We start from the raw sequence: 27039 nt of genomic DNA, 5'->3' as shown, positions 1-27039 counted from the left end.
CTGAAAGTCTTCAGTCTTTCAAATGAAGCCAAAAAGAAAATTAGCATAGCATGTAAGAAATGCATGAACTTGTATAAGAAATTAGCAAACCTGAAGGTGAAAGTATAGTGGACATAAATGTGTTTAAGAGACCAAGGAAGCAAGGAAGGAAGGAAGGAAGGAAGGAAGGAAGGAAGGAAGGAAGGAAGGAAGGAAGGAAGGAAGGGAGGAAGGAAGGAAGGAAGGGAGGAGGGGAGGAGAGGAGGAGGGGAGAAAGGAAGGAGGGGAGGAGGGGAGGAGGGGAGGAAAAGCATTCTGAAGACCATGTAGCCAAAGTAGTATGATGGCTTTCTGAAACATAATGTAAACATATTGGAACTCTTCTGTTATTCTAAATTATTAAGATACAGAACACCAATTCTGCTAAATATTGAAATGATTCTTGCTAATTTAATCACTTAATATCTGAAAAAGTACATGTTATAGTTATGAATGTATATGGGATCAGAAGTTTACATTGGAATTAATTCTATCAAATAAAGAGGACCTGGTTGATGATGGGGAGTTAAGAGAAACATATTCTTAATAATCTTTGTGAAACATGAAAATGGGAGATGGGAAATAAGTATAGGAGGCAGGAGGGGAAAGACTTCCCAGGTTGTCTAAAGGGAAAATAATATATGCTGATACCTACAAACTTCATATCAAACCCCAGCCTAAAAAAAATAATAAATATTATAAAAGATAACTATCAAGAAGCAAAAGAGCAACTCATGTCAAACTTACCTGATTTCTGTGATCAAATAATTTTGCAACATTGGTTGGTTGAATGCGGGAGTATATAAATAAACATTATACCTTAAATCCAGGAAATTAATTTAACAAAATTTATAAAATAACCTTGTGAATAAAATGATAATCTGAGATTGTACTGTTGGGTGGTTCTTAGCTTTCCCATACTAACGTCAGTTAACTGTGGAGTGTTCACTTGTGGGGAAAGTTCTCATTGAGGGTCACACTGAGGTTTTAACTGAACTTAAAATAAGTGACAAAAATTTTCAAGTGGCAAAATGTTAGAAGCAGTAAAGCTATCAAAAATAGGTATTATAAAGAAAGGTTAAGTCAAACTGTGTCAAGCACACAGAGTCAATATATATCTGACAGAATAACAAATTAATTAAACCAACAATTGATGTTTACTAAGCTTAAAATCCCGCATTTAAGTAAAAACAAACAAAAAAATCATAAATAGCATACATAGTGTAGAGTGGAAAAACTAGTTTAATTAATCACACATAATAAAGGTCCACTTACTATCTTTTATCTAAACTTTTGAAATACAAAATTTTTGAAATCAAAGTTTTGTAAAAGTTTGTCATCAAAATTCATTTAGCAGCTAAACCTGACCTTCACTAACTTGAGATTACTTATAGTTTATATTTATCCACTTTTAACAATTTAATAATTTTGTAGCAAAATGTCTGAATAATTATCAGGAGGTGCTTTTACATAAATATGACATATGGGCTATATCAAATCCCTAGACTCTGAAAAATTCTGAATTTTGAAGCAATTTGACCTCAAGTGTTAGAATAGAAGGCTTTGGGACTATATTAAATAAATGAAAGTATGCCCAATTACAAAAAACAAAGGAAATCTTGATCAAAATAATGGAAGCATTAGTCTTCAATCATGGAAAAATAAATACTAATTTAATCTGTTGGAACAATATGTGGAATATTCCTTCCAGCACTATACATTAAGAAGAATGCTCAATTTATTTAGTATCTAACAACATTCTTGGTACATGTTAGCTCCTACCTAAATATTTATTGAATGAATAAGAATAATGCATCCTTTTAAAAACCAAATATATCAACTTATCCAAACTCAAAGATCTCTTCTGTTCCCAACCTATTCTGGTTTTAACCTCCAACCTCCATACTTCCTAGTAATCCACAAATGATAGTATTCTTGGCTGCCTCAGAGACTTTGCTCATGATGCTTCATCAATGAAAATCTTCATTCTACTGAACTCCATCTGATGAAATCCTACCTATTTTCAAAGACATAAAGCCTATGTTTTTGAAAAAGCATCCAAAATTCCTCTGAAAGAAAGATTCAATCTCTCTTACTGTATGCACTCAAGATCACATTCTGGAATAAACATTATTTTTATATATGTCTCAATTCCCAAACAAATTTCAGGTTTCTTAAGAACAAAAGCTACACTTTGTACACCACCTGCTCCCTTGGTTAGTATTACCTGATGCCATTACTTGTACATATTTATAATAAAACATTACTTAATTAAATCAAAATGAGTAGGATTTTAAAAAGGCTGAAAACTAAATTTTAATTATGGGAATTAAAAGAATATATAAATATCGGCAAGAGTGCTGAGAGCATTATCTGTTTTTGCTGGCCAATACATCTTCAGTGTTAGCAATTCCCAACACTTAAATGGTTGAACAAATGAACTAATGTCTAACATGAGGAAGAGAAAGTCTAGCATATTGAATGGTAAGTAGAGTTGCTATATGTTGTTGTCCAAATCATGTGTCCATTTAAACAGAGGTACCATTAAAAATAATCACAGCGGTCCAGTAATGAAAAAGTCTGCTTCAAACACTACCTCATTCTCTCTACCTGTGGTACTAGCAAAAGGTAAGTGATCTGCTGGGAATATTCCAGGAATATTTTCTCAAATTGGATTTCCTAAATGGTTGAACTCAGATATTTCTGAAATGACCCCCATCTCATAGAAGTAAAATCATAAGATTTAGACATTTTTGACAGAATCATACAACACTAAATATAGCTTTAGCTTGGCACTGTAAAATAAATATGAATCTCATCACTTATTTATCCTTAAAAAAAATAGCTTATTGCACCTGAATGAACCCGAAGTCCTCTGAAGCTGAAGTGAATGGTGTTCACGGTTGTGCTGACACATAATGAAAACATTGTTGTTACCACTAACAGTGGTGTGTTTTTCAACAAAACTCGCTATTGTTACATATCAAAAGGCTTTAAACAATTTTTCTTACATTGATACAAGAGCAAATAGAGCTAATATATTAAAGAAATTATAAAACTGGAGTATTTCTAGACAAATTTCCAAAAACAAAAAAGCTTCAAATAGGCTTACTTGGTAGAGAAAATGAATACACATGTGTATGTGTATTTATATATTTCTATACATATGTGTATGTATGTATATATTTCTATAATGCTTTCAAAGACACTTTCATATATTTAAGAAATTAGATTCATCAAGTGTTGGAGGCAGGGAAATAACATATTTACACCGAGAAACAGAGGCTCTGAGGCGTGCTCTCCAGTCCGCATTGCTAGTCAATGCTAGAGAAGGACTTCAATTCCTAACCCGGAGTCTGGCTCCCCATTGGGGGAAACCTCAGAACATGATGTCATCCAACTCAAAGGCTGAAGCAAAGAGTGTGCTCATTAAAGCCAGTGTACAATGAGCCATAATTTCTTAATGTATTACTTGAAAAGGGACTTATTAAACTGCATCTTGAAGATGTATTCTAACAACAGATAATTGATTAAGCACCATATATAATAGGAGATGATAATTCCTTCCTCAAGTGTACTGAGGGCTTTAAATTCTTTATGATTATTATTTCACCTTCGTTATACTGACCCAAGCAGTCAGCTCTTTCCCAACACATGCTCGCATACAAACCTCATCTCCTTCCTGAGGTCGCATCAAGGAAACCCGGTCGTACTGCCGCCGCAGCAAAGCCCAGAGTGCATCCAGCCGACCCTAAAGGGAACATGATTTGTTAATTCCTAAGGAACACACTCAACCTCTGTTGGCTGAACACGTGAGTTAAAATGAAGATGGTACAGCCTATTCTCTACTCTGACTTTTTTCATAAATTAAAATAAAGAATAAGTAAGTAATAAGAAGAGGAGGTCCTTGTTGCTGAGAAAATATTCAGTTGCTATAATGCAGATGGCATGTCTGCTATGTGATGGACCTGGGTCCTCCTTCAGAGACTTGGGTGGGGAAGACAAAAAGAGTTACAGTTTCTGTGGGAAATTTCAGTTAAATGACACAAAACTAGGGCAATACCTTAATTGGTGTGTACCACTTTGTCTGAGGAGACTGGTACGAGGGTCTGGGTCGAGGTGGCCTAGGCCTGATGGGTTCCTCTGTTTCTTCAGGGATTTTCACCACAGCATTTTTGGCTTTCTCTAGCCTTGCACCTTCCTCAGTAGATCCTTTATCACCCCAGCGAACCTTTCAGACAAAGGGGAAAAAATTATCTCAGACATACAGTGTCTTGGAAAAATAGGTTCTGATTTAACCAATGGTCCTTCAGTTCACCACCTCAGAGGAAAAAGAAGATGTATAGGCAGACTAACTGTAAATTTCTCCTCTTCTGAGATTTAATAGGTTTATCACCATTACTTATGTACTTAACATCAAGATCCCAGAAAAAAAATAAAAGACCCTTTGTATAATCTGGAGTTAAAATTTGAAGCAACCATTTCTCCATTGTTTCAAATAAGGAGTTAATTGATAGTTCATAATGCATGATAGTCTGTAATCCTATTTTTTAATCAGATAGAGTCCTCTTCCAGCTAAACACATACCTATATATACTGATGGCACTGAGGGAAATAGATGATAATAATGATAATTAGAATTTATTGAATGCTTACTATGTGCCGATCTGCATTTAGTCCATAGGAAAATGCAATGAGATACTGTATTTTGCCTTCCAGATGAGGGAACTGAGACCCAGAGAGGTTAAGTGACATACCCAAAGCCACACAGCTAGTAAGTAGCAGGGCAGGGATTTTAATGCAGATAGTCTGAAATAGGTTAATAAGTTTCAAATAGGTTTGAATTTTATAAATGTATTTTATACAAAGGAGTTCGTTGTTCCTTCCAAACTCTTCATAAAGTTTGATTGAGGCAAAATGTATGATTTAAACATTTAGCCTTCAGAAGTAAAATAATTATATATATGTCTTTTCCTTACTTTTACAAAGCTTGATTTTATAAAGTAACTTTCAGTCTTTAGTTCCTGTTCTGATCTTCTCATCTGAGTATGGTTACTTGATATAACAGTTTTTCATTGAGGAAGACAAAGCTGAAAAAAAGCCTCTGATATTGAAAGAACAAACACCAGGGATTTTCACAAATTTTAGGGAATTTAATTCTCTAAAAATTCTGGACATTGAAAAACCACAGGGTCAACCAATTGTTTTCTCTGTTTTAAAATGAACAAGAAATAAGAGCTAAATCTGAGCTCAACTTTTTCATGTATAAGCATGGAACAAGATGCAGCCCAAGGACATTACCAAAGACGACAGAGGTAACATCAATGAAGCTCTAAAAAGAAATAGGAAGGCCTGTCCAGGGCACACCGACTCAGCCGAGTTAAGTGATTTCTACAAAGAAAAAATTGTTAAATCCTTTTAAAGCATTTTAATGGCCTTAGTGTGTGGGAATACAGATAATCCCTATTTATAGAAAGAACTATTCACAGCTTTTTGGTAAGGCTTACTTAGATGTTTTTAGCCATTTTTAATATAGTTTTAGAATAGGCTTTCAATTTCAATTGGGCCCTATTGACTCATTAAAAATGTATCTGTATCTCTCAGTGTGATCAGTGGTACTAGAATGTTCTTTATGAGGGTGTTAAAATTGCTTTAAACACCATTAAACCTTTAGAACTAGATAGCTGGCTCTCCTTCCAGAGAAATGACCTTCTCTTTCAAATCACAGCACCTTCACCTAGATAAACTAAGACTTCTAAAATCTTTAGATACAGCTAAATTGAACTACAAACCCTAAAATCAGGATACATATCCTTGCAGTTGTAAAGTCTCAATTTTAAGGGGAAAAACAAAAAATGGAAAAAGATGCACAGTTAAGTAAACATATAAGTATCATAACTCAGAAAATAATTCAGAATAGAAACATAAGAAGATACATTTTAGATCTATTTGGAAATGACAGATTTTAACATATACAGCTCCTTGGCCTAACCTTCACAGCTGGTATCACAAAGGTCATGGAAATCATATTTTCCCTCCAAGTTTCACTGAAAAACCATTCTCAGATGAAGAACCCAAAGCTAGTTAAACTAGAGTTCTGACCCAATGTAGCATTTCCAGGAACTCAACTATCAAGACACTACACTTATGAAATATGGTTGCTGAGTTCTAAAGGAAATCTGTTAAGTAAATCTACTAGTGTTAGTTCATGAAGTAGCTGTTTCATCATCATCACCATCAGACAAACAAAACAAACGCTCTCACTTCATCTCAAAGTCTAACTTTATAGTTTTCTTAAAACTCTTCAAAGTAGTGAAATATATACACAAGTATATGTATACATTTTAATATTTTAGTTTGACCACATTGAGATGGTCACAAATGATAAAAGAATAACAAGACTAGATCACTAAAGGGAGACTTAGCAGAGTTCATATACACGGATATTTTTTCGGGGCGGGTGGGGGTGGGGGTGGGGGCGGGAGTAAGCACAAGCTAGATAATTAAGTTCTTCCAACTCTGCTTGACTTTCATGATAAATAATAATATTCCATAATTTTCAGAGCATATCTGGATGACTAGGTGGTTATATTATAAAGGAGCAATTTCAGAATCAAGAAAAGAAACAAAAACAGTTTCACGCTGCATTGGCAGAAACACACATTGGAAGTCATTAGGTATTATGGATCAGCTGTGCTAACAGCTGTTATTAACATCAGCTCAATTCCAGTTTTCTGCAAATTTCCATTACCATAGTTCTAAGTAAAATCCCTATACCGGCTTAAAATAGCATTAGTTATGAAGATTTGTTCCGTAATTCAGATGTGGTCATAATTTCTAGAATTCCTTTTACTTTCCCCAGTTCAATTTATTTTTTAAAAGAAAATGCTTTCCAGGTTAGAATAGGCAAAATTTTAAAGCAGATTATGTATTCTGTTTTCCCTCTCCAACTTTAAGTAAGTTCATGTTTGAGAAAGTTTAATGATGTTTAATGATCACTTCAATTTTTATTATGTATTTTTAGGTATTGCATTTCCCCTTTGTAATGTCCACATTTAATTTTTCATTTTTTTGTCATCCTTATTCCCACTTCCATCTTCTTGATGGAATACACCATAAAATGTAGCCAGAATTATCTAAAGCTAAAATGGACCTCAATTATTAAAAGTGGGTGAGTCCTTATCATAAATTTTTCTCAACTGAATAGAAACAGGCAATATAATTTCACATGTTAAGAGAATAATGCTTAAAACTTAAAATACAAGTTATTAAAAAAATGTGTGTGAATCCTTGGCTTTCTTGAGCATAAGCCAATAATATACCCTTTAACTTAGGACCCATTCAGCTCATGCCTATGCTTTTCTTTACAAAGAGATCTCAATCTTTGGGACACTGAAATATTGAACTAGCAAAAATCTGGCATAATTCCTAGAGTTTTAACAAGAACATTATTTACTCATCAAAAATATACTAATATATTACATACTAACACATCCGTACCTTGTTGTTATGTGGTATTTTACTAGTGTAGATTTCAAAATGGAATTAAATTTATTATTCTGAATACAGGGTTGGGCAAAAGCAGATTTATAGTTGTTTGTATAGAAAATAATACAATAACTAGTAAATAATAATACAATAATAAACTATTTCACATACTCAGAACTATAAACCTACTTTTACCTCACCCTTATAAGTTCAATGTCAAATAAATTAGGAAATAATGGAGAAATATACAGCACAAATTGAAAATCACTCCATGCAGAGAAAACTATTCTAACATTTTGTGGTATATCATGTCAAAACTTTTTTTCCCTTCGCAAACATCTTTTTACACATTCATTTTGAAATGAGGCTAACTAAACTAAAATAAGTTGTGATATCATATAAAGATATCCAAATGTAACACTTTTATTTATAAGTGTATTTTTTATATGCAAAGGAATATCTAATCCACTCTTTCCTACCCCTCCAAGGCTAGAATGGCATAGCAATTTTTTGCTATGCAATTTTTTGCAGTAATTTTTTTCCAAAATAGTGAAATAGGCTGAAGGAAAATGACCTTCCTTCTATATCAAGGAACAAGAGCTAGCCCAGCTAAGCTCTTCATACTGCTTGATATTCCCAATTACCCACAGGCAAACACAGATGCAATCTTCTCTCCAAAGACAAACTTAATAGATTTTAGCACTTGCCTTTTCCATGGCTTATTGGCAATGAGGTACTTGTCTCAGAAGATACTTCAACAATACAGTGGCAAGCTTTTATGGATAATGTGCATTATTTTAACATGTAATGTGCTCAAGAAAGTGACAATCACGATCAGATGACTTGAATAACCATTTCGATAATGACAACCATGTTAAGTAGGCCTAGACTTTTTTTGAAAACTACTGAAATTTATTCTAAAAAGAAGCAACTTTTATTGGGAATCTGAAATTTATTGAAGTGTATAAAAAAGAAAATTGCAACAGTTTTGAGGTTGTTAGTTAGCTAATTGACTTCTGTGGGTAGTGATGGGACAAAGCAGATATGACAGAAGACATGTGCCATGACTGCACAACATAAAAAAAATTCCTTATCAAGAAGTAAAATTAAAGGATAACCAATAAGGAGAAAAAGTGAAGATCTGTGTTTAATAATAACGGCAAGTATATCAATGAAAAATTCTTTCAATTCTCGTTGGGGTGAGATGCTGGACTATTTGAACTAGTTAAGGGCTCAGTGCTGGCAATCATTGCATATTATTAATTAACTAGAGGCCCGGTGCATGAAATTCATGTAGGGGGGGTGGGGGGGGAGGGGGTCCCTCAGCCCAGCCTGTGCCCTAATAAGCCAGCAATCAGACATCCCTCTAGCAGCAGTCCAGGACCCCTCGCTCCTTACCGCCCACCTGCAGCAGAGGCAGGAGAGGCTCCCGCCACCGCAGCTGCTCTAGCCAGCCATGAGCCCGGCTTCTGGCTGAGTGACGTTCCCACAGGGGGAGCGCACTGGCCACCGGGGGCAGCTCCTGCATTGAGCGTCTGCCTCTGGTGGTCAATGCACATCATAGCAACCGGTCGTTCTGCCAGTTGCTCCACTGTCTGGTCAATTTGCATATTAGGGGTTTATTATATAAGATTAATCACTTTGAAGAATATTTATGTGGTGGTAAGAAGTCCTCATTTAATTTTTAAAATATAATATTAAACTTCATTCCACAATTTGAGTCAGTCAAAAAGTTCAATGCATTCTAATAAAAGATAATTGATATTAATTATGATTGTTCATAAGTGGTAACTAAAAGCTGTATTTTAAAAATGCCTTACATGTGTTTACATTTGTGATAAGGTCATATCCATACTATTGAATATTTTAACATTTTTCTCCTCAAATAGTACATAGCTATTAGATCTTTTCAAAGATGAGTATTGTTGCAATTTTAAGTGGCTGGCTTCTTTAAAATTGATGTTCTCTGCAGTAATTTTTTCCAAAATAGTGAGAAAAACCCTAACTTTGTTTCGCCCTTTAGAATTCAGACATGGTATCAATGCAGTTCTTTGACTAATGAAGTTAGTTCTTCTTGGAGAGTTTTGAAATGGCTAAGATGATTCCATAGAAAAAGAATATCTGCAAAAGACCCAGTGTTCAGTAAAAAATGGATGTATTGTGATATCGAATTATAAAAATACAGTTTCCATGGCTTAATAGTTCTAGAAATTCATATTCCAAATTAGTGGCTTCTATTTTTTTAAAGATACCAACCTCCATTCTTTTAATTCCTCCAACCCCTCGACCACCATAATAGGAAGCATCCACAGTTGGCCATTTCTTGTTTGGCAGAGGATCCTCTTCCTCCTATTTAGATACAATGTTTAAAAACTGGTTCAATTACATTCTTAAAATATTGCTTAGTCAGGACTGGTTCACATTGAACAATTTTTCTGAATAATGCAATTCATGTGTAAGAAACACAGTACAAGTTATACTATATGAGACATGTAGATGTATGGATGCTTACGGCATAAATTGCCTTTTTTTTAAAAAAATATATTTTATTGATTTTTTACAGAGAGGAAGGGAGAGGGATAGAAAGCTAGAAACATCGATGAGAGAGAAACATCGACCAGCTGCCTCCTGCACACCCTCTACCGGGGATGTGCCCGCAACCAAGGTACATGCCCTTGACCGGAATCGAACCTGGGACCCTTCAGTCTGCAGGCCGACGCTCTATCCACTGAGCCAAACCGGTTTTGGCATTACAGCATAAATTTCCCCTGGAGTTCCAGAGCATAGGAGGACTCCTTCCTTTCCACAACTTTAGGAATCTCCCTGATTCACTAAGTTACCAAAAGTTGCTAAGAGCATCATTTGTGTGTGTTTTTTTCTATTCATCACTTGATATTTAAAAAGATAAAACATTAAAATTTGGGAGAGCATTTCAATAGTCATGTAAAGCATCCAAGTATGTGTATGTTTGAGTTCTGTGAAGTTTGTACTAAAAAGATAGGTAGTTGAGAAGCTTTAAAAATGCACCAGGCAGTATATTCTGTATTTCATGTTTCTAACACAATTTTGGCTAGCAAACAGTTATTTATAGTGCAACAGCCCGTTTTTAGCTTTTATCCCCTCCAAAAACCCCATTGGATGCCTGAAATTGTGGATTATTACCAAACCTAATATATATGATGTATTTTCTATACATACGTACCTATGATATAGTTTAATTTACAAATTAGGAAAATTCATGTTGTTCTTACTGTAGATCTTAGCAACCTCGGCATTTTTTTTTTCTTTTTTTATTGAGAACTTTCACGTTTTCACACAAAGGAAGCACTTTGCAGCTTCTCTTTGACATTTCCAAACTGCCAGCATCACTACTCTTGCACTGTGGGGCCATTACTAAATAAAATAAGGGTTGTGTGAACACAAGCACTTCAACACTGAGTCAGCAGTTTGGTAACCGAGACGGCTACTGCTTGACTAATAGGCGGGTATACAGCAGGGATACACTGGACAAAGGCATCCGGCAGGACAGAATGGGGTGGTGTGGACTTCATCACCCTGTTCAGAATGACATGTAAACTAAAACTTTTAATTGCTTATTTCTGGAATTTTTCATTTAATATTTTCAGACCTCAGCTGACCACAGTTGACCACTGGTAACTGAAACTACATAAAGAGAAACCACGAATAAGGGAGACTACTGTATTAATCATTTTGAAGAAAGTAATAACATCTTGGAACTGCCAGTTTGTAGTTTTGAACTTTTTTAAAACAAAATAAGTGACATCAGAACTACTGATATATTTCTATAAGAAGTAAATTAAATCTCTGTACTGTTGATCTCATTTAGCACATGCAAGAAATCGTTAGAGGACAAACAATATTGATTTTCATGAATTCAAAAGTCAATACATGGGTATCATAGTTATCTAATAATAATGTAATTGGTCAAATTTGGAGATAATATCTAAAAACACTGACATCACTTATTAAGCACTCATTTACCTCTACTGGTGCAGGGGGTGGTGGTGGAGGAGGATCCTTGATAACCTGTCCAGAAACAAAAAAATTAAATGTAAAAACTTTCATGTCATAGAGAGGAAACAGTAAAGATGTATAAATAATTAGATTAGTAAAATACTGTGTTAGCACCAATGATATCCCCAGTGATCCTTAACACCCCATCCCATCCCCTCCACCTTCCCCCCCACTACCCAATATGTAAGCTTCTCCCTGTGAATCTGGACTTTCCTGTCACTAGCTTTTGACTAGCATGAGGTAGAAGTGATACCATGTGACCTCTGAGGCTAGGTCAAAAGAAGTGTTTCACTTCCCCTGACACCCTTGGAACACTCATTCTAGGAGGAGCCTGCTGTCATGTCATGTCTACCCTGAAACCATCAAGCTGTGAGGAAGCCCAGGATAACCTTATGACATGGCTAGGTGGTGAGAGACAGGCACATGGCCAGCCCCCAGCTGTGCCAGCCTTCCCAGCTGAGGTGCCAGAATGTGAGGGAAGAACCTCTCTTGGACAGAGAGCCTCTTTAACTTTCTGATGCCTCCAGCCCAGCTGCCACCTGACCGCAATCACATGAGAGAACACCAAGTGAGAACCTCCTGGTTGAGCCCGTCTCCACAGAACTGTGAAGACACTAAATTATTGTCTGAAAACACAAGGTTGTGGAGTCATTTGTTAGGCAAAATAGATAGAAAGCACCTAAAATCCACAAAACTCCTCCACACACATTCATTCATTCTATCTTTATGGTATAAATATGTTATTAGCTTCATATGTCACATGAATAACAAGAACAAAAATTGTCCAATACTTTGCACAAACCTTCACTAAGTGGTTTTTCTAATGTCAAAATACAAACTTTTTTTTTCACTAGATGTGAAAAAATACAAACTTTTTTTTCACAGTATGTCCCCTCAGACAGAGTAGGGACTGACTTGAAAAATCTCCCTGCTATGAGTCGTTGACTTTTTCATAGGCTGGCAATACAAAACTTAGCTTGCTCTGGGTGAGATGACAGGGAAATTAACATATTCTTTCCCTAGCCTTTAACCTAGAAACAAACCAACTTTCAGCCAACATTCCTTTTTCTGTGAATAATTACTTAATATATTATTTCATGAAATTTTATATAGTCAATTCTTTAAGTGAGAGAAATAGACCCCTCCATCTAATTTAAATGACCTTTTCTGATTGGAGTATCTGGGTTTTGTATGACCATGCTAGAAAATTATTGACCAAGTGCCAGTGGCTTCTGACCATTCAGGTACATATCCAAGTCTCTATACTAACTAAAAACAAACAAAACAAAACAAACTTTGAAAATATAATTGTTCATTTCAACTAATGTCAAATGTTTCAATTATGTTATTAAATTTTCAAAAGTTTAAAATAAGTTTGAAAATTAAAATCATCAAGGAATCATTATTATTTAGGTGTATTACTATTATCTTGGATATGTTTTTCAAAGACTGCTTGCCCTTTTAAGATATATACTACAATTTTTCCAAGTTAAATAATATGCTTCTGATACTTTCACCAAAATAATCTGGATTTAGGGTTAGCCAGAAATTGAAACTGAGTGAAGGAGAAAAGGGTGATTCATTATTTTAATCTTTCTTTGTGTACATATGAAACTTTCCTTAATGAAAGGTTTTTTTTAAAATTAATGTTATTGTTCAGTGGTTGAGCATTGACCTATGAATCAGGAGGTCACTGTTCGATTCCCAGTCAGGGCACGTGCCCAGGTTGCAGGCTCAATCCACAGTGGGGGGCATGCAGGAGGCAACCAATCATTGATTCTCTCTCATCATTAACGTCTCTCTCTCTCTCTCTCTCTCTTTCCCACTTCTTCTCTAAAATCAATAAAAATATATTTTAAAAAATTAATGTTATTGATAATGTGGAGAGAACTGACTCCATTTTTATGTATAATATTTTCATCATTCAAATTTTAGTTTAGATGTAAATCTCAGGAAAAAATACACAGTAATTACAACCCCACAGATATAATTGAATCTCAAACTAACTCATTATTATTTTTTTAATGCTACAAGAAATGCTATTGTTTCTATTGAACCCTTTTATTTAATTCATTTTTATTTTATCAATAAAATTAAATTCCAGTTCTTTTTGGTAATTTTGAAAGATAAAAATCTCTGAGTTTTTACAGTTAGACCTGAAATAAATGCCAGCAGAGGATTAAAATTTAAAATGATGCTGTGATAAAATAGAAAAGTTAAGGTTATCAAGCTATAGGTGAATTTCCTTTATAACAAAGAAGCACTTCATAGTATTATCAACCTACATGTCCCAAAGCAACCAATGAAAACCAGATCCATCAACATTTCACACTCGAGTCAAAAGCAACCTAAACATTTTCATTTAAAAGCCAACTCTTCTTCCTATTTTCTGTTTCTTTCAAGTAAATCATTCTTTCTAGTTGCAGCTCCAAATTTTTCACATACTCTATAATTTCTTCTTCTCTTCTAGGTGACATCACCAAATCATTTACCATGTCCAACAGATTCTTTGAAAAATCCACCCCCTCGCAAATTCCCCCAATTTTCCCAAAGCAAACAGATTCCCTTCATATTCACAGATGCCTATTTGTTCTTCTCTAGCATTTATCAGAGTTGATAACATTTCTTAGCTCCAAAAAACTGAAACTTCCATAAGGGTGAGTTTTTTGTCTTCTTTGTTCCTCACTGTATTCCCAGTACTTAGTTAAGTTTCTATTTTGTAAGAGAGAAGAAAGAAAGGGCGGGGGGGGGGGGGTGGCGGGGGGAGGAAGTTAGAAGGACAGGAAAGGAGAAAGGTGGGAAAGGTAGTAAAGAGGAGGGAGGAAGGGACAAAGAGAGAGAAAGGAAGTAGGAGAGGGGAGAGGAGGGAAAGGAAGAAAAGGGGAGGAGAGGGGAATGGAGGGAGAAGGAGGGAACCAGGGAAGAAGGGCAGATTCTTTGCATTCTGTTCCCACTTTCACTACCTAAAATCATCAACTCAATATTCTCTGGACCTGACAAATATCTAGTACAACATTTTTCACAATCAACCAAAACTTCAATATTGTGAAAAATTCCACCAAGTTGTAGCCCAACTATGTTTGAATTCCTGCAATAAAGAGAAACTCACTACCTCACAAAACAATTCATTCCATTGGCAAGAAACTCAAATCATTTGAAAGTGTTTTCCCCCAAAGGAGCCAAAGCCTCCCTCTCTGTAGATGCCACTCTTTAGTCCTGATCCTAGGATGTGGAAATATATAGGCACACAACTAATTTTTATTCCAGAAGAGAGCAGTTTCTAATTATGAATACTAGGATGATAACCATGTATCTATTGAACTTATTCATCTCGAAGCTAAACATCACAGCCATTTATCATGCAATGGTTCTGAGTTCTGTGCTCATCTTGGTCAGTTTCATTAGTATTCATTTGATCAATATGTCCAAGTGTGGTTTTCAGAACTGCTAATAGCACTTTAAGTATGGCATACCCATTATCAGTAAATGAATGGTGCTCAGAGGAAAGAGATGCACCCCATCAGTCCTCACTCCCATTTTATGCATTTTAAATAATAACATATTGATGACATTGATTGATAAGTCTTTAATTACCATTTCTTTTTTTTTTTTGTCATCATTGTCTACATTCTCTTCTTACTTAAATTAAACACCTAGCTTTTTTATCTATCTCTAATCCATCCCTCATTCTAACATATGTAGTCAGGTAAATATTTTTCTAACAGAAAGCTAATTGATCATTTCTCTGGTCAAAATGGGTCAGGGTGGGGGGGTAATGGTAAGATATGTACACATATAATACCTCAATAAAAAATATTTAAAAAAAATAAAAGTAGCATACAACTGTAAAAAAAAAAAAAAAAAAATGGGTCAATGGTTACAATGACCACAATTGAAATCAATGAATTACTGAAATCTATTGGAACACCCTTACAAATCATGCTTCCACTCTTAATTTTTCAAATTACCATGAAGTGTTGTCTAAACTTCTCTCACTAGAAAAGGACCAAGGTACATCCTTCATTCCACTAAGTCTGAGTATTATATAGCTAAACTCATTTTCATTTCCTTGTGAGGATTTAAAATTTACTCTGCTTATTACCTGTACATCTTGCACATGGATATAAATTTCTGAGGACATACATGGTATCCACAACCTTGTTCTATAGACCTTCTAAGAATTACTGGACATCCCTCTCCATGATTCTGCCATTTTTAATGTCATACTCATTATCCTGCATAGTATTGATATAGACAAACAAAAATCCAATCCTTATATGATCACTGCTGACAAACTCACAAAAGGATAGTAAGAGGTGTCTTTGCATTCTTTCACCTTACTAGAGACGCTTTATTTGGTATCATAAGCCACAATCTAGAAAACCAAAGCTCTTTCTCAATACATTTACATGAGCCCAGTCTTCTCCTTGTTCAAATGCCTCAGCACAGTGGGGTTCCATCTTAATCCCCGATTTACAAATATCCCTTTACATGTCCCTCTACTCCAAGCAGACCATAGATCCCTTTGCTTTCCCCAAATAAAATGACCGTTTCCATGTTAAATCTTATCCAGCATTCACAGACTAGTCCACCAACTTACTATTGCTTTATCTGGAAGCTTTAAAACTTCTAAAACTATATTTTGCTGTTCAGTTGAACTATTATGCTTCATTAACTTGGGTTTATATGTTTATTTTTGAATTTTTCAATTACTCTTTAAGACTGTAGATTTCTTCAGGGCAATAATCATTTCCCCTTCTTTATAAATATCTCTAGTGTCTAATAAAGTGCACTGCAAGCAGCAGGTAATAGAAATATGAATTAAAAGTAAACTGAATAAAATAGTTGAGAACATTCTAAAAGGCTCATAGCCAACCTCTAAATTTATGAGAAAAATAGGAAGGAAAAATAAATAAATAATAAACAGAGATGATTTCCATGAAATTAAAATATTGCTTGTTCCAAAGAAAATGGAGCATCACATTTCTTTTAACCAATAAATTCAGAGAACTAAGGAACTCAATGGTGCTCAGAGGAAAGGTAGGTGGGAAGATGTAAGACTACCCTAAGTTTCTTCATCTAGAAAATTAATTCAATTAATTGTAGCCCTTTCCAAGATGAAAATTCCAATAGAATGTTAAAAAAACAAACAAACAAATCATAATGTTTCCACCATAAACTTTTGCTTCTATGCCTTTCCATAATTAAGTAGGCCATATGTCTAAAGCATTTGTATTCACCTTATTATAGAAAAGAACATTAGGGTTTGTTTTTCCAATAGCATGTAATTAATCTTACAAATGACTAAATGCATGACTTATTATAAATTTAAATTGATTCTGAAATCCTGGCAGATACATTTTCTACATTGTTAACAATAGGCACAACAGCCTTAAAACTCTGCCTAAGTCAACTTTCGACCTAGTAAATTAAGAGACACAAAAAATAACACTACCTTCAGAAACTGAGTCAGTGCTATGGCTCATCTGTGTATTAATATTACTACCACCATTTATTGGTTCTGTCATATAACCCTATGCAGTTACTATGCTTCTCTTCATTTAAATATATGGAGACTCCAACTTCAATAACTTGCTCAAGGATATACAAAGAGAAAACATTAGTATTAGGATTCAAACCCAGGACCCAGGCCCAACTACCTTCAAACTCTGAATTCAACTTCTTCTGCCATATGACATCCTTTCAAAATAAGTTTGGACTGCAAAGGGAAAGAGTGTAGAAGAAAAGGCTTAAGATTTGTTGAGTAATTATTACTGGCTAGGATGCATAGAAGAATGGACAGATAGACGGATGGATGAATGGATTTAAAAAGTAGGCAGATAGATATAATTTAATTTTTATGGTAACTATGTGGAAAAAGTTTATCATCCCCATTTTATTGAGAGATAACTTGATAATTCACATATTTAACATCCCTAACCTAGACATGATGGAACTGAAAATAAAATGTTCCTTATGTGTCTGATGTTTCAAAATGCTCCCTCTCTTCACTCTACCACGTGGCCTCATAAGTAACAGAGGGGGGAAATGATATGAAGCCATTCTGCCCAAAAGCCAAAAATGGCAAAATCTGTGTCCAACTGATATCCCTACATTTCAGTCAAACAAGTGCAGGAGAACAGGAAACCTTACTGTTAGTCCAAATACATTAAAAATAACAGTCATGAGAATCTCATTCTTGTATTAAATAGTGCAAGAGCACATGCATTTCAGAAAAAGATGTATTCATATGCACCATATTTTATGAGAATTTGCAGATTTTAAAAGGCATAATATTGCCTAGTTGCCAGGATTTTTTTCCACTTAGCATCCTTTAGCTCAGTATTGAAGATTCTGGAAAACACTTTCACCACTTTATGAACCATATGCAGAGTTTGATTCTTCTCCAATTTTTTTTTTATTTGTTATTATCATCATCGGGGAGGATTACATCTCATCTACTTAGCTGCTAGGATGAAGATTTCAGTTTGGAGGAGAGCCGATTTCTTAGGGGAAAAAAAAGTTAGCTGCTTCAGGCAACAGTCCTTTTGATCTGCTCATTAACACTTTTCAAATGCTCGAGTGATGTGGGCATTCTTTGCGCTAGAAAATGTCAGCACTGGAGCCTGCAGCCAGCTTGATGCAATCATATGTTCTGATATTCAGAAAAGAGTGAAAAGAACTGTCAACAGTGAACTGCACTGAATTAAAAAAGATACTGTACAACAACTGTAGATCAAGAACTATTTCAGAACTGATCCTTGCCAATGACAAAAACAAATGCCCAGTTTATCAGCAATGTCATCTAAGTGTCTATGAGCCCACAGACAATAGAGAAATCATTCTTACTGGCTACAAAAATTTGTTTAAAAGTATAGGTGGGTCTTCCTTTCATTCTCCCTTCACTTTTTAATAAGATCAGAGAGCAAGTGTAGTTCCTCTCTGAAGTGCAAAAGCACAAAGTCTCTTACATTGCTGTTTGGGAAGTCCTTTTCTGAATCTCACAAAATTAGATGCTTTCAACATCCAGACCAAAATACGATCTGAGTTACCTCATCCTGCCTTTCCTTTTCTTTCCTTTCCTCCTTGACAGACTCATCAATGGTCAGAGATTGATTGGTCTGGCTCAGTTGGTTGGGCATCATCGCGTGCAATGGAAAGGTTGTTGGTTCAATTCCCAGTCAGGGCACATGCCTGGGTTTCTGGCTCAATCCCCAGTAGGGGGCGTGTAGGAGACAAGCCAATCAATGTTTGTCTCAGTGATGCTTCTCCCTCTCTCTTTCTCTCTCTCTCTAAAAATCAATAAATATCTTTAATAAGAAAAGGATTCTTACTATTAACAAATAACTGGTAGGAAGTCTGGTCAATGAATAGTCATTTAAAAATGCCAAATGAGGACTGGAAAGAACAGTGTGAGAGTTTATTCTGCCAGGAGTTAAGTAAAGGTACTGCTGTCAAGGCAAATAAACTAGGACCAAGAAGAGTTTGATACCCTGCTTTGTAAATGATGCTCTGTTGAAAAACATCACCATGGAAGCAATGAGTACTAACATCACACTCTATTTCAAGGAGGCAACCAAACATAAATCATTTTAATTAATGGTGCAAGGAAGGCATATTAAAATTTAAATTACTTCTACTTTATTGTGCATTCCAAAAAAAAATTATCAAGCTGCTCTCAAAGTAACTCAATAAAGGCACCAAGAGCCCTCCTCAATAATAAAAAACAAGTGAATGTGGAAGCATTATTACTATTTAGAAAAAACAGCACAGCTGTTGCTGGCTAAGAAAATGATTCTTTAGAGCTCCAGTCAGATATATCCTCGTCATGAAAGCTCAACTTACTTATAAACAAATTGGGCTTTAAAAAGATAACTTTTAAAATGGTTTTTTAAATTAAGATTTATGAAATCTTTATGTGATGTCTTAAATGCACTAAGGGAAATGAGAATTCCCTTGAGGATGGAGAACTTTGGCCAAGGACACTAGAGCAGAGTGAACATTGATCATTTCCAGTATATTCAGATATTTGCAGCTGTATAGCACACTCTAATTGACAACACTCCAGAAAGCCTTTGTTTGCCACCTCATTAGCCTTACATCTGTAATTCTGTGGAGTGTCTGGTTATTCCAAATGATGCATCTATAGGACTGTCATTTCTGCTATCCTGATAGTACAACAAATCTGCCGTAAACCCAACATGTCTTATAAGTTAAACAATGATGAAAACATCTACATTTTCTATTATCTCACTCATAATTCAATACATAAGTTTATTTTTAATCTTTTCTGTCCCATTTTTTTTTTAATTTAAGGAAAAGAAAGGATGCTGTTGATGTTTTTGTTAAAGAAAAGCAGTTGTAAAAGAGGATGTGAGGATACTCAATGAGCAGGATACAGACTCTTAACAGATGGTGAGAAATAACTTCATACAAAAATGAGAACTTTTCCCCTTATGGAATAGTTTGCAAACTCAACACACTCCATAATTCACTATTGGTAGTGCCCAAAAATGTCAGCTTTGCATGAGGACTCTTTTGTTATGATTATTACTAGATAAAGTTCTCCAAATATCATTGATTTAGATTTCTGTTTGTCATAGAAAGCCAGCCCAGGCACAGAAAAGACACTATTCTTCAACATTTTAAATGATATCTTTCTCTTTTAGTCTTGAAAATACTCATTAAGATAAACTGAAAGATTTAAAATTTTAAAATAGTCTCATATTAAAGGCATCTTGGGAGTCCAGATTCTATTGCATGTTTTGTTTTGTTTTCTTAACCTTTTTCATCCTAAACCCCTCAGAGGCAATCTGGTGAACTATGGAACCCCTTCTCATAATAATTAAGCTAAATTAAAATATAGAGAGTTTAAAGAAACCCAATTATATTAAAATATAATTATCAAATGTGTAAAAAAAACAACACCTAAATCTGTGATATAGACATATATGTTTCTTTATTCATTCATTAAATAATGAACTACAATGGTTGATCTAGGAACCCACCTAAGCCATTCTGGAAAAATCTCCCTTTCTCAAGATCCTTAATTTAATCCCATTTACAAAGTCCCTTTCGCATAGAAGCTAACATTCGGTGTACAGGGATTAAGACCCGGATAACTTCAGAGACATTAGCCAGCCTCCCACACAGGGCTTTCCAAACTGCACTGATCCCCTAGTTGTCTCAGCCCTCCTTCCCCTCAGGGAGAATGGCCATGACTGAAATCTGACAGCCACTGTTCTAGGAGCCCTCAGGCATGAAAAAACAAACAAACTGAGAATCACTATCTAAGATATAAGTGACGCTGTCATATTTGAGCCATTATTCTACATGAAGCTGTAATTTTTAAACAATGAATGATCAAATCATTTCATAAGACATTTCCATAAAATATGAAACCACTGAATGAAGAATGTGTGACAAATATTGAGGCCTCTGTTCAGGGCTTTTCCCCCAGGCTCTCTATCCTGATAAGAGTTTCTGAGCATGTGACTCCCTAAGAGGTGAATCACAGACATGATCTAAACATGCCCAGAGGACAGACATACCTTTAAATCTCTACCACTGATACTTAAAACACACTCAACCAAAAAGAAAGCTGTACAACACCAAGCTGAGAGAAATGCATTTCTTTTCCCGTTAAAAAGTAATATCACTGCTAACAATAGATAATCAAAGTCAAACTGATTCCGGATAAGTTAATGCTAAGAATTATTTAAATAACCACATTCTAATTCCAGCATTGCACTTATATATTCTTTAAAAGGAATAAAGTAAAATAAAGTTCCTGTAGTTATACTATACCACCTGATACACTCAACATTTTTTTTCACAAGGTTAGTCTCCTCTGCCCCTTGTTTTCCCATCACCTCTCTTTTTCTCTAGCTCGCTTAGCCTCTATGTTATTCTCCAACTCTCCACACTTCGTTAGAGATACTTTGCTCCAACCATTTCTAAGATGCACTACCTGTCACTGGCTTTCCATTTCAATTGTTGATGGAACTGCATCGGATACAGACATAACCCCCTGAGGACCAAACCTCTAACCAAGCAGCAAGCAAAGCTTCTTTCAGGGGATTATACTGATCAAACCTCTCCAGTGGCTTCTCCTCATGCCCAGGGTGAGTTCAAACTTCCTAAAAGACAGAGGAGGCCGCCCTAATGGGGTTTATGCCTACATCCCAAACCGTCCTTCACCCCTCCCGGCCACTGGCACCCGAGGCCTCCGCCTAGGCCTTCCCAAAGCATACCAGAATAACCAGTAATTCTGCACACACTTCATCGGAAATGTCCCCCATCAACTGCCAACAATGTATTCATTATTCAAAACTCAGTTTGGAGTCAGCAGCTTAGTCAGGTTCCTCTAAAATAGTCCCTTAACTCTAGCAAACCCCTCTTCCCTTGTGTTCTCACTATTAACACCTGTTGCTACTGAGGTACTTTAGACCCTCCGTTGACATTTTACCCACAGTTTTGTGTTTTCATATTAAAATATGTTTTCATATCATATTATAATCATTTTTGTACAGACACCCGCCAGTTCCTAGCACAATTCTGGCACATACTAGATTGCTAAGAGCTGAATACAGAAATTTGCCTTTACCTTCTCTCTGCTTTTAAACCTTACTTTGGGAAATATTAGCTGTGATTCATTTATACCTAGATCTAAGTATCAGCTCATACACAGGGCTAGCTGCTCTCTAAATCTATACTTCTAAACGTAAAATAAAACTGGTTGTCCCTGTTAAATAAGCTCCAGAAAGTAGCAAGCTTTCACATCCTGAAAACATACCTTAAAGGTGCCCTAAGCCTGGCAGAAGGAATTATACTAGGTCAGTGGTCGGCAAACTGCAGCTCATGAGTCACATGCGGCTCTTTGGCCCCTTGAGTGTGGCTCTTCCACAAAATACCACATGCGGGTGCACATGTGCGGGCGCACATGTACAGTGCAATTGAAACTTCGTGGCCCATATGCAGAAGTCGGTTTTCGGCTCTCAAAAGAAATTTCAATCGTTGTACTGTTGCTATTTGGCTCTGTTGACTAATGAGTTTGTCGACCACTGACCTATGTGATTTGCAATCTGCAGTCTTAGGGTCAAAATAGACCCTATTTTCACGACCAAAATGATAGTGGAGACCTCATTTGAGCACATCCAGCAAGCTCCCAAAGAAGCCTGCTTCAGTTTTAGCAAGTGTCTTTAAAAAACATATACTTTAACACTGTTGAGCCCTCTGGCCAATAATGGGTGAAATTGCAAAGTAATGAAGGAAGGAGATCCAGCATCGCAAAGTTTAAAATAAAAAAGCAAGGAGTACAAATCACTTTAGGGCACATTTTTGCTTTTAAATTTGAGACTCAAGAATGCTAGCCACCCTACAATAGTCGTATCTAGGAAAATCAAGATTAAAACAGGAAGCCGTTTGTGCATAAATCGCTATGGCAGGAAACTGATTAGTTCAGCAAAGAGACAGGATGCTTCTTGTCTCTACTGTTGTTTAATTCTGTATCTCCTCCATGGGCCAACTGCTCTGAGATAAAGGATTGTAAAGTTGCCTCGTGAAAGCCGACTGAAGTACAATGAATAATGAATGCAGGACTAATACAAAAAGCACTGGCGGATGTTGCAAGGAAACTGAAATCAGTCAGCAGAGATGAGAGGGAAAGGCAGTCCAGTCATATTACCTAAAACAATACTGTGATCTATGGAATACCAAGTTCTAAATGATGTGCTCCTAATAAAAGGAACACTATCAAAATAAGTAGTAGGCATGCTTTGAAAAAGTGCTTTTCAGGATAATTCTTCCTATGAAGCCTGAAGAATCCAAATTGGATTGCTTAAAATCTGCCAAGATTTATCACTCAACATTCCACCCTGTGGTAGGCAGAATTTCAGCCCCACAACGAGGTCCACACTCTAATTCCCTGGAACTGTGACTAAATTGCCTTACAAGGCAAAAGGAACTTTGCAGATGTGATTAAGGTTAAAGACCTTGAGATGGGAGATTATCCTGGATTATCCTAATGTCCAACCTAATCACATGGTTCCTTAACATTGGAGGTACCATCCCAGCTGGGTGTAGAGAGAGGGAGAGGTGACTACAGAAGAGATGCATCGTTGCTGGCTTTGAAGATGGGGAAGGGGGATCCCTAATCAATGAATGTGGGTGGCCTCTGGAAGCTGGACAAGGTGAGGGAACAGACTCTCCTCTGGAGCACTAAGGGAGGAATGTATCCATGCTGATACCTTTTAGCCCAGGGAGACCCATGCTGGATCTGTGATAACGTTGTGGTTAAATAATAAATATGCATTGTTTTAAGCCAAGCCACCCAATGTGAGGCAATTTAATACAGTAGCAGTAGAAAACTATTTTACACCCAGATTCTTTCAGAGGTTTTACTCAATCATGAAACACGATACAAACGAAAACCAACTGGCATAACCTCAGAAGTGACTGTCTAACAGATCCCCTAACATTTGCACATGACTTATTTCTAAACTGCTTTTCTGAGAAGCAAACAGAGAAGGTTCTGAAATAGTAGATTTTTCAAAGAGGTAATGAAAGATTCAATACGAACTTAAAAAAACACCTGACAACCTGTCCTGCATGGCTCAGTGGTTGAACATCAACCTATGAACCAGGAGGTCACGGTTCGATTCTCGGTCAGGGCACATGCCTGGGTTATAGGCTTGATCCCCAGTGTGGGCCGTGTGGGAGTCAGCCAGTCAGTAATTTTCTCTCATCCTTGATGTTTCTACCTCTCTCTCCCTCTCTCTTCATCTCTAAAATCAATAAAGATAAATTAAAAAAAAAACAAACTGATAGATGATCAACTTCTTCCAATAAATCCAGTAAAAAATACCAATGTACTTGAAATTCTTTTGTACTTAGTACAAAAGCCTTTATCTCTATGACCTCCTCTACCTTCCTCTTCCCTTCGTCCTCCACACCTGATTTTGAAATAGTTTTTAGATGAAGTTTTATAATAAATATTTATTGGCATACATGTTTTCTAGAATTTATTATAATGATAAAAACGATTGCAGTTCAATTTGCTAATTGAAACGTTGCTGTTAGTGAACAATGTAGCATTGATTCACATTCCAAGCCTTATTTATATCTCACTGGCTAAATAAGGAGTAGCTAAAAATCCTTCTTACTCACCACTTTGCAGCAAAGGGGCCAAAACCACCACATCAAACCGATGCCCAAGAGCAGCAGTAACACCAAAATGGCAATGATGGCTGCAATCCCATTAGACTGGAGGAGGAAGAAAACAAAAACAAGATGGTCAGCGAAGCTAATGGTCAAGTCCTTGTGGACGAAAGGGGGCCACATACTAAGCGCAGGGGAGGCCTGCGTGATGAGCCTTGCAAACTCAGAGACTGAGAGGAACCACACAGGATGGTCTGAACATACAAATCCTAAGTAAAAACAGGTCAGGGCCGGCAGTCACGTCCTAGGACTGCACCTTCCTTGACAAAGGCCAACCTTTATCTTAAGTGAGCCTGTCTATCGTTACTATTAACTATCGTGTGTCTCTGTTTTATCCTGTCCGAGATTTCCGTTTTGCTTTCTCCTGCCCCCTTAATCTACCAACAATGGATTTCATGGAAATGTCCTTAGGTCTCCTCCTTTGATACGTTTTTGTTTGTTTGTTGTGGCATTTTTGTTTGTTTGTTTGTGTGAAAAATTCTAGTGAATGTTTCCCCCTCCCCCCCCCTTTTTTTTTTTTTCAGAGAGAGGAAGGGAGAGAAATGTGAATTTGTTGTTCCACTTATTTACGCATTCATTGGTTAATTCTTATATGTGCCCTGACTGGGGACCAAACCCAAAACCTTGGTGTATCAGAACAATGCTCTAAGCTACCTGGCAGGGCCTTTGATTCTAATGTATAAAATACACTGCGAAACAGGCATTCTCTCAATCTGTTGAGATTTTGCTTCCCATCAATGTCAGTTTGGCTCAAATAAACTCTTAAAAATTCTCAACAGCTTTGCCCTGGTCAGGTGGCTCAGTTGGTTGGAGAGTCATCCCACCAAAAAGGCTGCAGGCTTGATTCCAGGTCAGGGCACAGACCTAGGTTGCGAGTTTGATCCCCAGTCAGGGGGCATACGAGAGGCCATCGATTGATGTTTCTCACATCCATGCTTCTCAATATCTTTCTCTCCCTTCCTCTCTCTCTAAAAATCAATAAAAACATCCTCGGGTGAGGATTAAAAATATTCTCAACAGGTATGAATAATTTTTGTCTACACCCAATACACATTTTTTTAGGAAACGCCAGAAACCAATACAGGAAGCATAATAATGTCAAAGCAGATTTCTATTCCTTTAAATTCTTTAAGGTATATAAATTGCTTTATATTCTATTTCATATATGTTATTATAAGGCAAGTAATAATAAATATAAAATCTTCCAACGTGCTAGAGATTGTTTTAAATGATGCCTTAAAGGAATTGTAGAAAAGAATCACTATTTGGGTTACAGAATGCTCCCTATGATCCCTATATTTCGTCTCTGGGAAAGGATTGTTACAAGCATAATTACCTCCAGGCAGAATGTATGCAGAATTTCCCCAGACTTCTTGAGGATGGAATACTATTTACTTTATATATTTAATGATAGAAGAGATGAATATCAAAAATCACCAAGGTGAAAAGTTAACAACAGCTGTTCTTGTTGGCAAATGGTAACACCAAACTCAAGAATGCACCAACTCAAGAATGCAATCTCGTGCATTCATGTATCAGACAATCTCTCCCGGTAGCTCGAACGCTCTCCCCACAAAAGCCACAGCAGTGTTCTTTTACTTTCTAGTGTAGCGTTCCTCCAGCCCAAAGGCCCTTCGCTGGGCTCTGCCTCTAACCCCCTTCCTCTAGCAACCACCTGTTCATCCTTCACAGCGAAACTGAAGCCACGACCCCAGGAAGCCTTCGCTGTGAACGCTAGGAAGCAGGGGCTGGGTCCAGCCCACTTACCAGTGGATACCCCATGCTCGGCTATTTACTGAGAGAATGGCCTCCAAAGAAATAAGATTGCACAATCCACAAACACAGAGAAGACTGTTGACTGAATTTTTAGTGTAAAGCTAAAGATTCCAAGGGGGCAAGGTGTCTCTACCTAACCCATTCTGTGGGATCCCCAGTAATAATGTTTCTTTTTTTTTTAAGGGAAAGGACTCAGGGAAGAAGAAGAAGAAATCCATACACTGTCTGGAGGAAAACATTATAAGGCACTTTATAAGGCAGGTTTTCAGAGATACAGTTTCTGGCATTCCAAACAAAGCAGAAGAAGCTCAGAAGTCAGGTGAGAGCCACATTTATCCCAACAGCTGATAGCCCGAGAGATTGGGGGGTAGAGCAGAGAACCTACTAGTATAGGTCTTAGGATGTCATTGTATTAAAATAACTGAAAAATAGAGGCCCAGAGAAATTAAAGTTTGCTTAAAATTAGACCTTTATACTAATCCATCAAATAAGAAAGCCAGTTGT

General features: G+C 36.4%; 1 protein-coding gene across 4 annotated transcripts in view; it reads right to left on the bottom strand.

The window, feature by feature from the left end:
• The window catches only part of ANTXR2 (ANTXR cell adhesion molecule 2), a 139810-nt gene that overhangs the window by 52413 nt on the left and 60358 nt on the right, over window positions 1–27039 (bottom strand). For 2 of the 4 annotated variants that reach the window (XR_008558468.1, XM_008143639.3), the window contains exons 12-16: window positions 24709–24804; window positions 11509–11553; window positions 9763–9855; window positions 4082–4249; window positions 3689–3769 (exon numbers count right to left, since the gene is read on the bottom strand). Coding sequence is in view for 3 of the 4 variants with exons in the window: in XM_008143639.3 (XP_008141861.1) it covers window positions 3689–3769; window positions 4082–4249; window positions 9763–9855; window positions 11509–11553; window positions 24709–24804 (483 nt within the window). In the remaining variant the exon portion in view is untranslated. Of the gene's footprint in view, window positions 1–3622; window positions 3770–4081; window positions 4250–9762; window positions 9856–11508; window positions 11554–24708; window positions 24805–27039 lie in introns of those variants that run through there. The other 2 variants (XM_008143638.3, XM_054727964.1) reach the window with 2 other exon arrangements.

Source organism: Eptesicus fuscus, chromosome 2, assembly GCF_027574615.1.
Source record: "Eptesicus fuscus isolate TK198812 chromosome 2, DD_ASM_mEF_20220401, whole genome shotgun sequence".
Lineage (NCBI taxonomy): Eukaryota > Metazoa > Chordata > Mammalia > Chiroptera > Vespertilionidae > Eptesicus > Eptesicus fuscus.
Note: the sequence above shows the minus strand (reverse complement) of the source record. Positions and strands in the feature narration are given on the sequence as shown.